Source organism: Choloepus didactylus (assembly GCF_015220235.1).
Source record: "Choloepus didactylus isolate mChoDid1 chromosome 11 unlocalized genomic scaffold, mChoDid1.pri SUPER_11_unloc1, whole genome shotgun sequence".
In the NCBI taxonomy this organism is placed as follows: Eukaryota; Metazoa; Chordata; class Mammalia; order Pilosa; family Megalonychidae; genus Choloepus; species Choloepus didactylus.
Window position 1 is genome coordinate 4,032,282 of NW_023637577.1, and position 14,215 is coordinate 4,046,496.

General features: G+C 38.0%; 1 protein-coding gene and 1 pseudogene across 1 annotated transcript; both read left to right on the forward strand.

Annotated features, from left to right (window-relative positions):
• The first annotated feature begins 1,125 nt into the window (after positions 1–1,125).
• LOC119524397 (olfactory receptor 2L2-like) lies at positions 1,126–2,082 on the forward strand. Its single transcript, XM_037823023.1, has one exon. It carries the CDS (start codon positions 1,126–1,128, stop codon positions 2,080–2,082), a length of 957 nt encoding a protein of 318 aa, XP_037678951.1.
• Positions 2,083–2,152: 70 nt separating this feature from the next.
• On the forward strand, positions 2,153–12,117 carry LOC119524398 (annotated as a pseudogene).
• The last annotated feature ends 2,098 nt before the right edge of the window (positions 12,118–14,215 follow it).

Sequence of the window (14,215 nt, forward strand, 5' to 3'; positions counted from 1 at the left end):
ACTTAATTCCTCTTGCTTTATTATTATTTTTTTTAAAAGGAGTATTAGAAACACCAACAGCAAAATATCTTTAGTTTCATGTTGCTTTACCTCCCTGATGCCTCAAATCTGAATGGCTCCACATATGCAGCAGTTAGAGTTCATCTTCAAAAATATCCAGTAAACTGAATACTTTTTTTTTTCAGAATTTACAGGATTTCCTAATACCTGTGTACACAAACTGGCCAAGTTAAAAGTCACAAAGTTACCAAAAAGGAAGCATTTCAACTGAGGTTCATCAACTTTACTACTATTTTTTCCCCATTTCTGACTCAGAATTCTTCTTTGCCTTCAATTTTCCTTGCTTTATCATAATTTAGAGAGTGACAGCACCTGTGATATAAAAGTTACAAAAAATTTTTAGGAAAAAGTCTACATGGAATATTTTTTCAGTATATCCTTAGAAAGATGTTGAACACAAGCATAGGACTGATGGGCAGACAAAGGTGGAGTGGTGAGAGAAATCCGAGCAGACTGGCAGGTGCAATCACTTTGAGTGATGGATCCTGAGGACCAGGAGTGACAGGTGAGGCTAGTCACAGGCAAACTTGGCCAGTTCCAGGTAGGGCCAAACAAACTGCCACCTGCAGCTGATGACTCCATCTGCACAGACAGCCAGGACTCTAGGAATGCCTCTAGATGCAAAATCCCAAAGCAGCACCCATGCAGGGATTCCAGACCATGACAGTGCTCATGAGGAAATGCACATCCCTACTGAAACATAGATGCACCACGTCTAGTAACCACACCACCAGAGTTAGGTCATGGTTTGCACACTGACTAAAAGCTACAGCTGTAATCCATGTGGAAAAATTCATACATTGTACTGAACAATGAATTCTAGGGGTGACCTAAGTAGTTTACTTGGTTTCTGTTGAACATCATTGCAGGTGGATAATTAACAGGGGATAAGAACGATGAATAGTCATTCATTCAAACTATATTGCCCCATATTTTGATTCAACCAGTAAACATCTTAAAATTCAGGAATAGTTTTTTTGCTGAGATATCTAAATGGAAATTGAAGTGATCTCACTGTGTTTCTTTTCCCTCATCAACCTTCAGATCAAGACAGTAGACTAAGACATGGGGCAAGGAAATGGATCCACCACCACAGATTTCATTCTCTTGGGCCTCTTCTCTGACTCTGGACATCCTGGCTTCCTCATCACCATTGTCCTTCTGATTCTCTTGGTTGCCATCACTGGAAACTCCATCCTGGCCATGCTGATCTGGGGTGATGTCCACCTCCACACCCCCATGTACTTCCTTCTCAGCCAGCTCTCCCTCATGGACCTGATGCTCATCTCCACCACTGTCCCCAAGATGGCCACTGACTTCTTCTCAGGACACAGAGGCATCTCTCGCATTGGCTGTGGAGTCCAAATCTTTCTTTACTTGATGCTGGGAGTGGCTGAGTGTGTTCTCCTGACTCTCATGGCCTTTGACCGCTACTTGGCCATCTGTAGCCCTCTCAGATACCAGATCATCATGACCCCCAGAATCTGTGTGCAAATGGCTACTGGGTCATGGGCTGGGGGTTTTCTCATTGCCCTAATTCACACAATTTATGCCATGCATTTTCCTACCTGTGGCACCAGGAAAATCCACCATTTCTACTGTGAGGTTATGGCCCTTCTGAAGCTCTCTTGTGAGGACAACTCAGCCTATGAGAAGATGGTGTTGGTGTCTGGCATTGTTTTCCTTCTCATCCCTTTTGGGCTCATCCTGACCTCCTACACCCTCATCTTCCTTCTTGTCCTCCACATGCACTCTCCTGAGGGCAAGAACAAAGCTCTGGCCACCTGCTTCTCCCACCTGTGTGTGGTGAGCCTCTACTTTGGTCCAGCCATGATTATCTACATGACCCCAGGTCCTGTTCTCTCCCCCAAGGTGGACCAGTGTCTCTTTGTGTTTGATGCCATCATCGCTCCCATGCTGAACCCCCTCATCTATAGCCTGAGGAACAAGGAGGTGCTGGCTGCTTTGAGGAAGGTACTTGGGGGGAAACTGATGTTCAACAGGAAAGGAGATAACTTTTAAATTTAAGGATAGTAATAATAGTGCTTACTGTGTAAGCACCTTCCATAGATGGACCTGTGTAATGCTCACAATGATCAAATGTGTTAGGTAACGTCATCTCAATTTTACAGATTTAAAAACTTAGGCCCACGGTCACAACAGACAGCAAGTTGGGATCCAGGTTAAAAGCAATACCATCTGCCTTCCTATTTACTCCACTGTAAAGATTCTATATTCTTCTTCCAAAAGCTGAGACAGCAAATGTGAAAATTTGTTGTACCCATTTAATTTCACTGTATCACCAACTGGAGGTGATAAAATTCTTGTGTTTCAATCTGTAATAATGTTAATTGACTATATTTGGGAAAAATACATGGTTCACTGGGAATCCATGGATAAAACCCTTATAAGTCTTTTTCAAGCAAGCCTGATCAATCCATTCAGGGGCTGTTAAAAATCCAGTCCTTGTCCCTACATTAGATCTACTGAATCAGAGCTTCCAGAGAAAAGTTTAGGTAGTCTGTTTTTTTTTTTTATTCGAGAAGTAAATTTACAAACAAATCATGCATAAAATACAGGATTCCTGTGCAATACCCCACCACCAACACCTATATTGGTGTGGAACATTTGTTACTATTGATGATAGCAATTAAAAAACAATTATACATTTTTAACAGTAATTACCTGTGTTACAATTGATACAAGATTATTAAAATAGTTCTATCCATCATCCATTATTTACATTAGATGCATTTTCCCCATATACCACCCTATTATTACCACCCTGTATTAGTATCATACATTTGATATATTCATGAAAGAATATTCTTATATTGTACTATTAACTATAGCCCATTTTCCTACAATAGGTTCACTGTGTTGTACAATCTTATGTTTTATATTTTAATATTTATTCTAGTAATATATACATCCTAAAGCTTCCTCTCTTAACCACATTTATCTATATATTTCAATGCTGTTGATTATACTCACAATAATGTGCTATCATCACCGTGATACATTTCCAAACCTTTACCGTCAACCAAAATGTAAAATGTTTTTATACAAGTGAAGCATCAACTCCACATTCTCTAACCCCTCTATCTCCTGGAAATCTATATTCTGGATTCTAACTCCATGATTTTGCTTATTGTAATTAGTTCATAGCAGTGAAATAATACAATATTCATCCTTTTGCATCTGGCTTATTTCACTCAACATAGTATACTCAAGGTTCATCCGTGTTGTTACATGCATCAGGACTTTACTCCTTTTTATGGCTAAATGATATTCTATAGTATGTATATACCACATTTTGTTTATCCATTCATTGGCTGATGAACATTTGGATTGATTCCATCTTTTGCATTTGTGAGTAATGCTGGCATGAACGTCAGTGTTCAAATATCTGTTCAAGTCCCTTCTTTAGGTTCTTCTGGATATATATCTAGTAGCAGGATTGCCAAATGATACAGTAATTCTATAGTTAGCTTCCAGAGCAACTGGCAAAGAGTCTTCCACAGTGGCTGCACCATTTTACATTCCCACTGACAGTGAATGATCATTCCTATTTCTCCACATCCTTTCCAAAACTTGTAGTTTTCTGTTTTTGTTTGTTTGTTTTAATGCTGGCCATTCTAGTATGTGTGAAATGATATCTCACTATGGTTTTGATTGGCATTTCCCTAATAGCTAGTGATGTTGGGCATCTTTTCATGTGCTTTTTTAGCCATTTTTATTTCCTCTTGGGAGAAACTTCTATTTAAGTATTTTGCCCATTTCTTAATTAGGTTGTTTATCTTTTTACTGTTGAATTGTATTATTTTTTATATTCTAGATATTGAATCCCTATCAGATATGTGATTTCCAAATATGTTCTCCCATTGAGTATATTGCTTTTTCACTTTCATGACAAAGACTTTTTATGCACAAAATTTTCATTTTGAGGAGATCACATTTATCTATCTTTTCTTTCATTGCTTGTGCTCTGTGTACAGTCCAAGAAGCCATTGCCCCAAACAAAATCCTGAACATGCTTCCCTACATTTTCTTCTAGGAGTTTTTTATACTCCTGGTTCTTATAATTAGGTCTTTGAACAATTTTGAGTTAATTTTTTGTATATGGTGTGGCAAAGAGTTCCTCTCTTTCATTCTTTTGCATATGGGTACGCAGTTTCTCCTGACACCATTTGTCAAAGAGGACTATTGTTTCCCAACTGAGTGGACCTTGAAAAATACCATGTCAAAAATCCATTGACTATAGATGTATGGGTCTATTTCTGAACTCTTAATTTAGTTCCAGTGGTCAGTATATCTACCCTCATGCCAGTACCCATGCTGTTTTTTAATGTAATTTTATTGAAATATATTCATGAAATATACAATCATCCAAAGTGTACAAGTTGTTCTAGTATCATCACATAGTTGTGCACTCATCACCACAATCAATTTTTGAACATTTTCATTACTCCAAAGAATAAAAATGAGAATAAAAATAGGAATAAAATAAAATTAACAAAGAACACCCAAAACATCCCATACTCCTTGTGCCAGTTTGAATGTATTATGTCCCCCAGAAAAAGCCATATTCTTTGATGCACTCTTGTGGGGCAGACATTTTAGTGCTGATTAGATTGGAATTCTTTGAGTGTTTCCATGGAGATGTGCCCCACCCAACTGTAGGTGATAGCTCTGACTGGATAATTTCCATGGAGGTGTGGCCCCACCCATTCAGCATGGGCCTTGATTAGTTTACTAGAGCACTATATAGCTCATAGAGAAGGAGCAAGCTTGCTACAGCCAAGAGGAAAACTTTGAAGAAAGCACAGGAGCTTGCAGAGAGAGACAGTTTTGAAGACAGCTGTATGAAAGCAGACTCTTTGCTCTGGAGAAAGCTGAGAGAGGACAAATATCCCAAGTGCAACTAAGAGTGACATTTTTGAGGAACTGGCAGCCTAGAGAGGAACATCCTGGGAGAAAAGGCCATTCTGAAACCAGAACTTTGGAGCAGATTGCCACCCATGTGCCTTCTCAGCTAACAGAGGTTTTCCAGACACAATGGCCACTCCTCTAGTGGAAGGTACCTGATTGCTGACATGTTACCTTGGATACTTTTATGGCCTTAAGACTGTAAGTGTGGTAACCAAGTAAACCACCCTTTTTATAAAAGCAAATCCAACTCTGGTGTTTGTGCATTCTAGGAGCATTAGCAAACTAGAACACTCCTCTTGGCCCCAATATTCAATTACTTTTTGTCCCTATTTTTCTACTCATTTGTCCATATACTGGGTAAAGAGAGTGTGGTCCATAAGGCTTTTCACAATCGCAGAGTCACACCATATAAGCTACATAATTATACAACCATCTTCAAGAATCAAAAATACTGGCCTGCTGTTCCATAGTTCCAGGTATTTACTTCTAGCTATTCTAATAAAATACAAACTAAAATTGGACAACTGTATAACGCATAAGAGTTACCTCCAGAATGAACTTTCAACTCCATTTCAAATCTCTCAGTGACTGAAACTTTATTTTGTTTCATTTCTCTTCCCCCTTTTGGTCAGAAAGTCTTTCTCAACCCTATGATGCTGGGTCCAGGCTCATCCCAAGGAGTTACATCCCACATTGCCAGGGAAATTTACACCCCTGGTAGTCATGTCTCATGTAGGGGGGCAGTCAGAATATCAGTAACTCCTGAGGTGGGAAAGATTTTATTTGTACCTTTAACTGAGTCATATTATCCTGTTTCTTAATATGACTTGTAATTGTTTGCTGATGTCTAGGCATCTGATTATCTTAATGAGTTTACTCTGAAGGTCAGTTCCTCTCTCTTGCCTTTGGTTGTTGTTAATTGGCTTTGTGTTAAGTCTCCCTTTGATTCATTGTTCGATTTATTCTAGACCTTTTGTATAGCCTGTATTTAGAGAACATTTCCCCCAGTCTTTTTCATCTCATTCTTGCCATGTATACGTGGTCTAGTTTTTAAGATCATACTTTTGTGCAGTTGTTTCACCTCCAAGAAAAAGCATCAATTCCCCTGTTCCTTCTGCAGGAAAATGGATCTGTTCTGTTTGTTTCTCATTTGCCTCTCTCTATATTTTACATTCATTTCGTTGTTTCTAGCTGCTTTTGCCAAACATGCAAAATCTGGCAAGGGGGGACCAGGAGATAAATTTCCCAAGCCAGTATTTCCCAGACAAAACAGGAAAGGAACCCACAGAGGGGTTGTATACTAGCTCTGATGTCCTCTGTGGAGGTGATCAGGAAGGAAGTCAACAGATTCTCTGAGGGGTCCCTGAAGCTCTGCTTTCCTGTCCTGAACAGTAGATGCTGCCCTTCAGCAATTGTTCCCAAAAGCCTTGAGAGGCACTGCATCTCTAAATCTCCACCACCTGGACCCCTGTCTGTGGTAGTATTGAAACAATGGCTGCCACCACGTTTTCTGGGGCAGGTTGAAATATTAACCCAGTCAGGACCCAACTTTCCTGATTTACTAATCAAAAGTCATGATTAGTGCTTCACTGTGCCCAGCACTGTTCTTAGGGAAGAGGATTTTTATGACATTTTTTTCTCAGCAGTGGCCAGCCAGAGACTGTACCTCAAGGCAGCCCATGATGAGAGTTGGAGATGGGCAACAGCAGCCACTGGGTGGAAGGAGCTACTCACTGTGCTTTACCATATTTTATTAGCATCTTCCTCTCACTTTCCTCTGGATGCTGTGCCATGTTCTTCAGGCATCTGGAGCCTCAGAACAGTTGATTCAGATGATTCCTGCCTTTTTAATGTCTGTTTTTTTTTTTTTTTTTAGGAAGGACTGAGTTCTGGAGTTCTGTATGCTGTCATCTGCCCTAGAAGTTGCCCAAAGTCTGTCTATTTAAAAAGCCTGATAGCCAATCTTAGGATCAGACAGGACTTTTTTTTTTAAGTTCAGTTTTATTGAGATATATTCACATACCACAGTGTACAGTTGGGAAGGAAGACCATGTTAAACACCATGTTGAACTTGACTCTAGTCTGGCACCAGGAAGAGACCTGGGTGGTGTGTAGTAAGTGGGGGCCAGCACTACTTCATGGTAGAATAAGTTGAGATCCCATGAAAGAGATGGAGGTAGTAGAATCCTTAGGACAGGAAAAGGCAGCCATAAGTAAGTGGAGGGAGGATAGCTGTTCCATTTCCTCCATGGATGAGGGGAAATATCCTGGAATTGTGCAAATGAAGAAAAGGCTCTAAAGACTAAAGACAAATATCACTACTCAAGGAGGCCTCACCTGAACCACTCTGGATTAGGTCACCTTAACTGACATTCTCACCATTTCTTCTCTTGTTTCTTCAAACCTGTTCCCAGGGTTGGAACTTTAGAGGTATCATTATGATTATTTTAATGTTTGTGTTCAAGATCAGAATGTGCAATCTATGATGGCAGTGGGTAACACAATTTTGGTAATAATTACTTTCTTAAACAGAACAGAGCTTTAAATAAAATTAGGGAAAATACTTTTAAACTTTTAATTAAAAATGAATAACAATAAATTATAATGTTTCCTAAGGACTTATTATTAGGAAAACTATCATGTATACCCTTAAAGACTATAAACTTAAAAGCTCTAAATATCAGCAAGTATATCCATAAGCCATGCAATATTAATCTTAAATCACATAAATTCTAAAATAATGGGCTCATTACATGTGCTAAAACATATATTTTTGGAAGAATTCATAAGTGTTCAAATACAATGATAAATTCTGAAAATAAATTCTACCTGCAACAAAATCTTCAAAAATTAGAGGGAACTTCTAATTAGTTGAACCTTCTTGGAAGAAATACACAACTTAAGCTTTGTGTCAAGAACAGAAACTAATGCTCAGTCACTAGTCCTTGAAAAGGACTGATCCTGCATTAAGAATATAAAACCACTGGGTGATTGTAAATATTAAGTTTTTTAATTTCTTGCCAAACCTAGTAGGGAAAGTTACTTGCTTGACTCAATCTATTCATCATATATTCATTGAGACCTTAGCACAGTCATGTGTTGGTCCCTGGAGCACAATGATGAGGGCCTTGTGCCTGCAGAAACTACCCATTTGGTTCTAGCCCATCACTGAATCCTTCATTCATTCTGAAGTACATATGATAGAAGAAAGCACTTCCTCTTATTTACTGGAAATGCGAGATTACTGAACTGCAAATACTGATTTATTTTCAGGCAGCTCTTCACCTAAATTAATGTATTCCCTTTTTGGATTTGGCATTGGAGTCAAGTGTTTCATCTTCCTTTTGCCTTTATATAATTAACTTTACCCTCTGAAAATAAACTGGTCCTGGGTATATAGAAATGGAACTCCATTTTTATTAACTATAATGGCTATATATCTATCACTTAGTTGATTTAGTGTTTCAGTGGTAAGGGAATATAATAATTGATGGAAACACTTTCTGTAAAGTCACTTTTAGATTTTATTTAAAGAGAGTAAATGTAGTTGGAAAGAAACAAATAACTCCTCTAGTGAATGATATTCAAATTTTCAGAAAAGCCATCAGTTAATATTTATGATTACTCAAACATGAAATGGTAAAAAAAAAAGTATAGTAGAAATCCTCAGAAAAATTGAGAACATGGTTTTTCTTAATTCTTACTGCTTTAAACCTTAATTTATATTTGCCCATATGTATGGCTGAAACGATCTTGCTGTGATGGTTTTAGATGTTTCCCTTTTGTGGAAACATACTGTGGAGGGAAGAGACTCCTATTGTGTCAGCTTACCTCTTTAATGAATCTCTCAGACACTATCCAAAACAAAAGTGCCCTTCCAGAGGCCAATTGTGACAGCCTGGGTGAGAATGCTGGGATGAAGGGATGTCATGTGCAGCACAGTTACAGCATAATTATTAAGACATGCTGGAGCTGAGAAAGAGGAAGATACTGCTATTCTCAAAAGAACAAATAGAAGGAACAGGTAATTATTCCCTAGAAATTACTCCAAAAAAGTTAAATCTGATGAAAAAAAAAAGAAAACTAAAGATAAATGAAGACCAGGAATAGAAGTCCCCGAAGGCACATTTCTGGGGCACTAATACCACTGATTTCACAAGGCCAGTGTTCTTCATTTGGCTATTCTAAATAGCAAACCTCACTACTATTTGGAAACTGCTTGGTTGTGGATTCTGAGGTGCAAGAAAGCAGGTAATGTGAGAATCACTTCACCTGTCAGAGAAGTAGAATACAGGGGATCAAAATATGACCAGATTGTAAGTGGTGATGGTGATGACAGAGAAGTCTGCCAATGATTCCCTTTTGAAGATATATGTTATATCTAAGGTTTTTGGTCATACTGTCAATGGAATAGGTGAAGCAGTGAAATAGAATGGCTGTATGTAGATGTGTTTGTTGGTTATAATGAAATAGGGCAGGACTGCACCTTTAGCTGTATCATCCAGGGTGCTCTCAGGTTCCTTCATGGTCTTCCACAAGACAAGTTCACTTTTCATCCCCTGATTTCACTAGAGAATGTCATTCTTTCAGTCCTGGATACCCTGCTGTGCCTTTGATACATCTAGTGCATCCAAGAAACAGGCAGTTGGGTGAGCTGGAAACACATGGGCTCTGGGTTCTGGCAGTTTGCACATCTCCTGCTGGGTGGTAGGGGCTGAGGACTTTCCCTTGTGTACCTTTTCACTTTGATCCTCTTAGTCCTTCAGCACAAGATACATAGTATAGATATAGATGTAAAGTTAGAGTTAAGAGCTGATAATATGGCAGAAGAGAGGCAGATTTATCACTGGTATTTCTGCTTTGTGTCAGAATTATTTCTGTGTTTATGTTTCTTTTATTTCTGCCACTAAGCCTTAAATTTCCATAAATTGCCATTTCTTATTAAGCTTCATATCTCTCCTATCAACTAGCATTGTGCCTTGAACATGCAGGTGCTCACTCAATATTTCTTAAGTAAAAGTAGTAAGAATAGAAATAGGAGAGACCTGAGATGGATCTGTTGAAGTCTGGAATTTTATAAGTCTCACTGGTGCCACAGTATTCCCAGGATTATGCAATAATTGTAGTATTTGTTTATGTAAGTTGAAGAAAACACAAAAGTATTGCAATCTCTTTAAGTATAAACTGTGCAACCTAAAATAATGCCTTCATCCAGGAACAGAGAAGGGTCTTAATATTTAGATGTGAGATGTGCCATTCCTAATGGAAAGACAGGACATATTTGAAAATGCATGGGATTGTCCATATAGGAGCAACCAGAAAGTAAATGTAGCTCAGTTTTGGACTTCATAGTAAACCTCTCGATTCTCATAATCTTCATTGTACAAGTAAGGAAGACAGACTTAGCTATTTTTAGGAATTTTTCTGATGACCATAAGATATGGGGTGGATGTGACTGCAGTTCTCGCAACACCTCCCCACAGTGCTCTGGAGATGGTTCACCCCAGTGATCACCAGGTGTCAATCGGTAGCCTGAAGACGCCCTGCTGAACAGTCCCACCAAGATGCAGAGAACGAGCCTCTTCCAATAAAAGTGGGTGAGCTCCTTCTTATGGCCTTACTTTCCTTGTTAGCTGCCTAGATACTGATGAAGATAAAGCAAGAATTATATTTCTTGGATGTCATCCAGCACAGAGTGAAATAAATTGTAAAATTGGAATTTTGAGTACTAATATGCTATGCAAATCATCATTGTGCTCCATCACAGTTATTCAGGTTAATCACATTGAAATTCAATTATATCCCAAGCAACCTGAAATATATGACTGCAAAAATCCTGAAGTATCAACATTTGAATTACATGCCAAGATTATTGCATGTAGAAAGCTACTTCATAATCAACATCTCAATTTTCATAAACTTCATTGTACAGGTAGGGAGGACAGGCCTAGCTATTGTTATGAATTTATGGATACAAGCATTAATGTATATTTTATTGGCATTTATCACTATGTTTATTAATAAATACTAAAGCTAATTTTAGTCTGTTTCTCTTCAAGGATGGGTCAAATTCAGGAAAAATTGGGGATAATAATTTTATCACAAAGTCATTACATGACAATCTTTTTCCTTTACAAATAATTTTCTTTTAGAGTACACTGACATACTTCTCCCTTTCATTCATTTAGCTGTAGAGAAAACATGGGGAGAGGAAATGGGACCTCTACAGTAGGTTTACCCTCCTCGGACTGTTCCCGGGATTGAGGCATGTTGGCTTCCTCATCTGCACCATTCTCCTCATCTATGTTGTTGCCATCACAGGAAACATCACCCTGGTCCTCCTCCTCTCTCTGGATTCCTGGCTCCACAGCCCCATGTACTTTCTCCTCAACCAGCTCTCCCTCATGGACATAGGCCTCATCTCCACGACTATCCCCAAGATGCTCACCAACTATTTCTCAGGGACATCAGCTATTTCTTATATTGGCTGTGCAACTCAAGTTTACTTCCATTCAGCTCTTGGAGGCAGTGAATGCATTCTGCTCACTCTGATGGCCTATGACCGATATGTGGCTATTTGTAACCCTTTGAGGTATGTGGTCATTATGAATCCTCAAGTGTGTCTGAAGATGGCCACTGTGTCCTGGTTAGGGGGTGCATTTAATGCCTTAATCCAAACAACATATACCATGAGTTTTCCAAGATGTGGCTCAAGAGAAGTCCACCATTTCTTCTGTGAACTGCAGGCAGTACTCAAGCTGTCATGTGAGGACACTTCAACTTATGAGAAAGTTGTTTTTGTGATTGGAATCGTGTTTCTCCTCACTCCCTTTGGCCTCATTCTAGCCTCCTACATATCTATCTTCCTCAGTGTTCTCCACTTAAATTCTTCCAAGGCAAGGAGTAAAGCTCTTGCCACATGCTCTTCCCATCTGATGGTGGTGTTTCTCTACTTTGGTCCAACCATGTTTATTTATATGATTCCTAGTGCCTTGCATAGCTCAGAGCAAGATGAGGGTCTCCATCTTCTATACCATCCTCACCCCCATGCTGAACCCACTCATATACAGTCTAAGGAACAAGGAGGTGGGAGAGGCTCTCAAGAACGTTCTGGGTAAAACCTAATTACAGTGTAACATGGTAATATTAAGAGTTTCTGAATAATTTGGGAACCTGGTTGCAATTTTCAGCCATCCAATTCATTACTTCTTTGTGGATCAGGACATATATTTTATTAAAAATTTTTAACTGCCTATATTTACATTATGAAAATCATCAAAATTTTGTAATTATCTAAATGACTATAACTTGGTCTGTGATTACTAAGTATAGGCATTACTTTACTAATTTTTATTCTGTCAGTTCTTAACTTTTGGATTTACAGCCAGATGCCTATAATAAAAACAATAGGTTACCTGATTTGCCTGATTTACTTATCATCAAGCATACATAAATTTAGATGAACAAAGCAAGTTTCTGATTTGTTTCTACATCTATTTTATTCTATCTGTATATAGACACTGATCACAATTACTGTGACATCATTAAACTTGTCTTTAATTAGATTACAGAGCAGCCCATTCATATGAGATTTCATATACCTAAGCAATGGATCTGGATGGAATTTTTGTTAAATAAACATGGATCCTTTTACTCCATAATTGCATTCTTCAATTGTGTTTTTTCATGAAAAGTGATACTTTGGAACAGCACCTTTTATGCAGCACAGCTTTCATTCTAGATATTCTGTATCAATTATTATGAAAAAAAATTTCCTTAAGAAAACATAGGTTTAATTACATGCCTAAAGTTAACAGGAAATTCCATGGTTTGAGTTTGAATTCCTATTTCTTTCCCCACCTTGTCACAGATGATTTTTTGTTTTTTTTTTGGAAATCATGAACATTACCTAATACACCTAATTTATCTTTTCGTTCAGTTCCAAAATCTAATATGCCAAATCTGTTTATCTTGATGTCCTCTGCCAAATTCTGCTTTTAAATCATTTTAGCAGTAATGTCTGTTATATGAATTGTAGTGCAAAGAGATATTGGTGATTCCCTTTGGATGGAAAATTTGACATGTTTGCATAAACTTTTAGATGGTTATTTCTAATTTAATCATTCATTTTATCAATATCTGTGGCCTTGGTAAAACAGGTCAATCCACAATTTGATATACGTCTGTTCAATTTCCCTAAGTAGATTGGATACAAATTCTGGATTTAAATTCTGAATCATTTGAAAATGTATTGGATAATTTCTTATTGAGTAGCTGTGTTCTTTAAATTACTCCTCAATTTGATAAATTCTCCCATAGCAGAGCTTGACTCAAGCACAGGAAGTTATCTTGGAAGGATGGATTGTTTGTGGGGGAGTAAAATAGGGAAAAATAATAACCAATATAATGAGATGTTTTCCAGTTCCTGTGGGCAACCTTAGTTATAACCTCAGGAAGTTCCGAGGCACAAACACTGCCTCCAAGATTTCCCACATTAATCCATAAGGAAAGCATTTGTCTAAAGGGGTTCATCCCTCTCATTGAAGTTTAGCACCCTTGCCTCACCCTGCCACATCCAATCCCTGCATGTGCTCAGGTTGGATAAGGTCATGGGAAGAGTCACTGCAGTGTCTCAGATTCTTATGCCACATTAGAGTGAAGTAAATGAAGCCTTGAGAACGAAAACCCACTGAAATGAGGACTCTTTTCCAACCACTATCTTTTACTCTTCTTTACTTTCCTTTACTTGTCATATTGCAATGTCTAGAATTTTCAATATTATTTTGACAAAGATTAGTGGGAGTGGGCTTCCTTGCCTTTTTACAGATTTTAGAAGGAAAGCATTCACTCTTTCACTCTTAAATATTATATTAGCTGTAGGTTTTGTTTTTGTTGTTGTTTATGTAGATTTTATTTATCAAGTAGAGGAAATTACCCCTTGATATCTAGTTTGCTGATAGTTTTTTTTTTAAATCATGGATGGTTTCTGAATTTTATCAATTGCTTTTCCTGAAACAATTGATATGATTATTATTTTTTTAGTCTGTTGTAATGGTTGATTGCATTGACTGACTTCTTATTGTGTTGGTGAGTTCTTCTATACCCTTGCTTATTTTATGTCTAGGCATTATTTCTGTTGCTGAGTGAGCGGTGTTGAATTGCCAAACTGTATTGTAGGATTTGTCATTTTCTCCTCCCATTAGATTAATTCTTTATAAATATG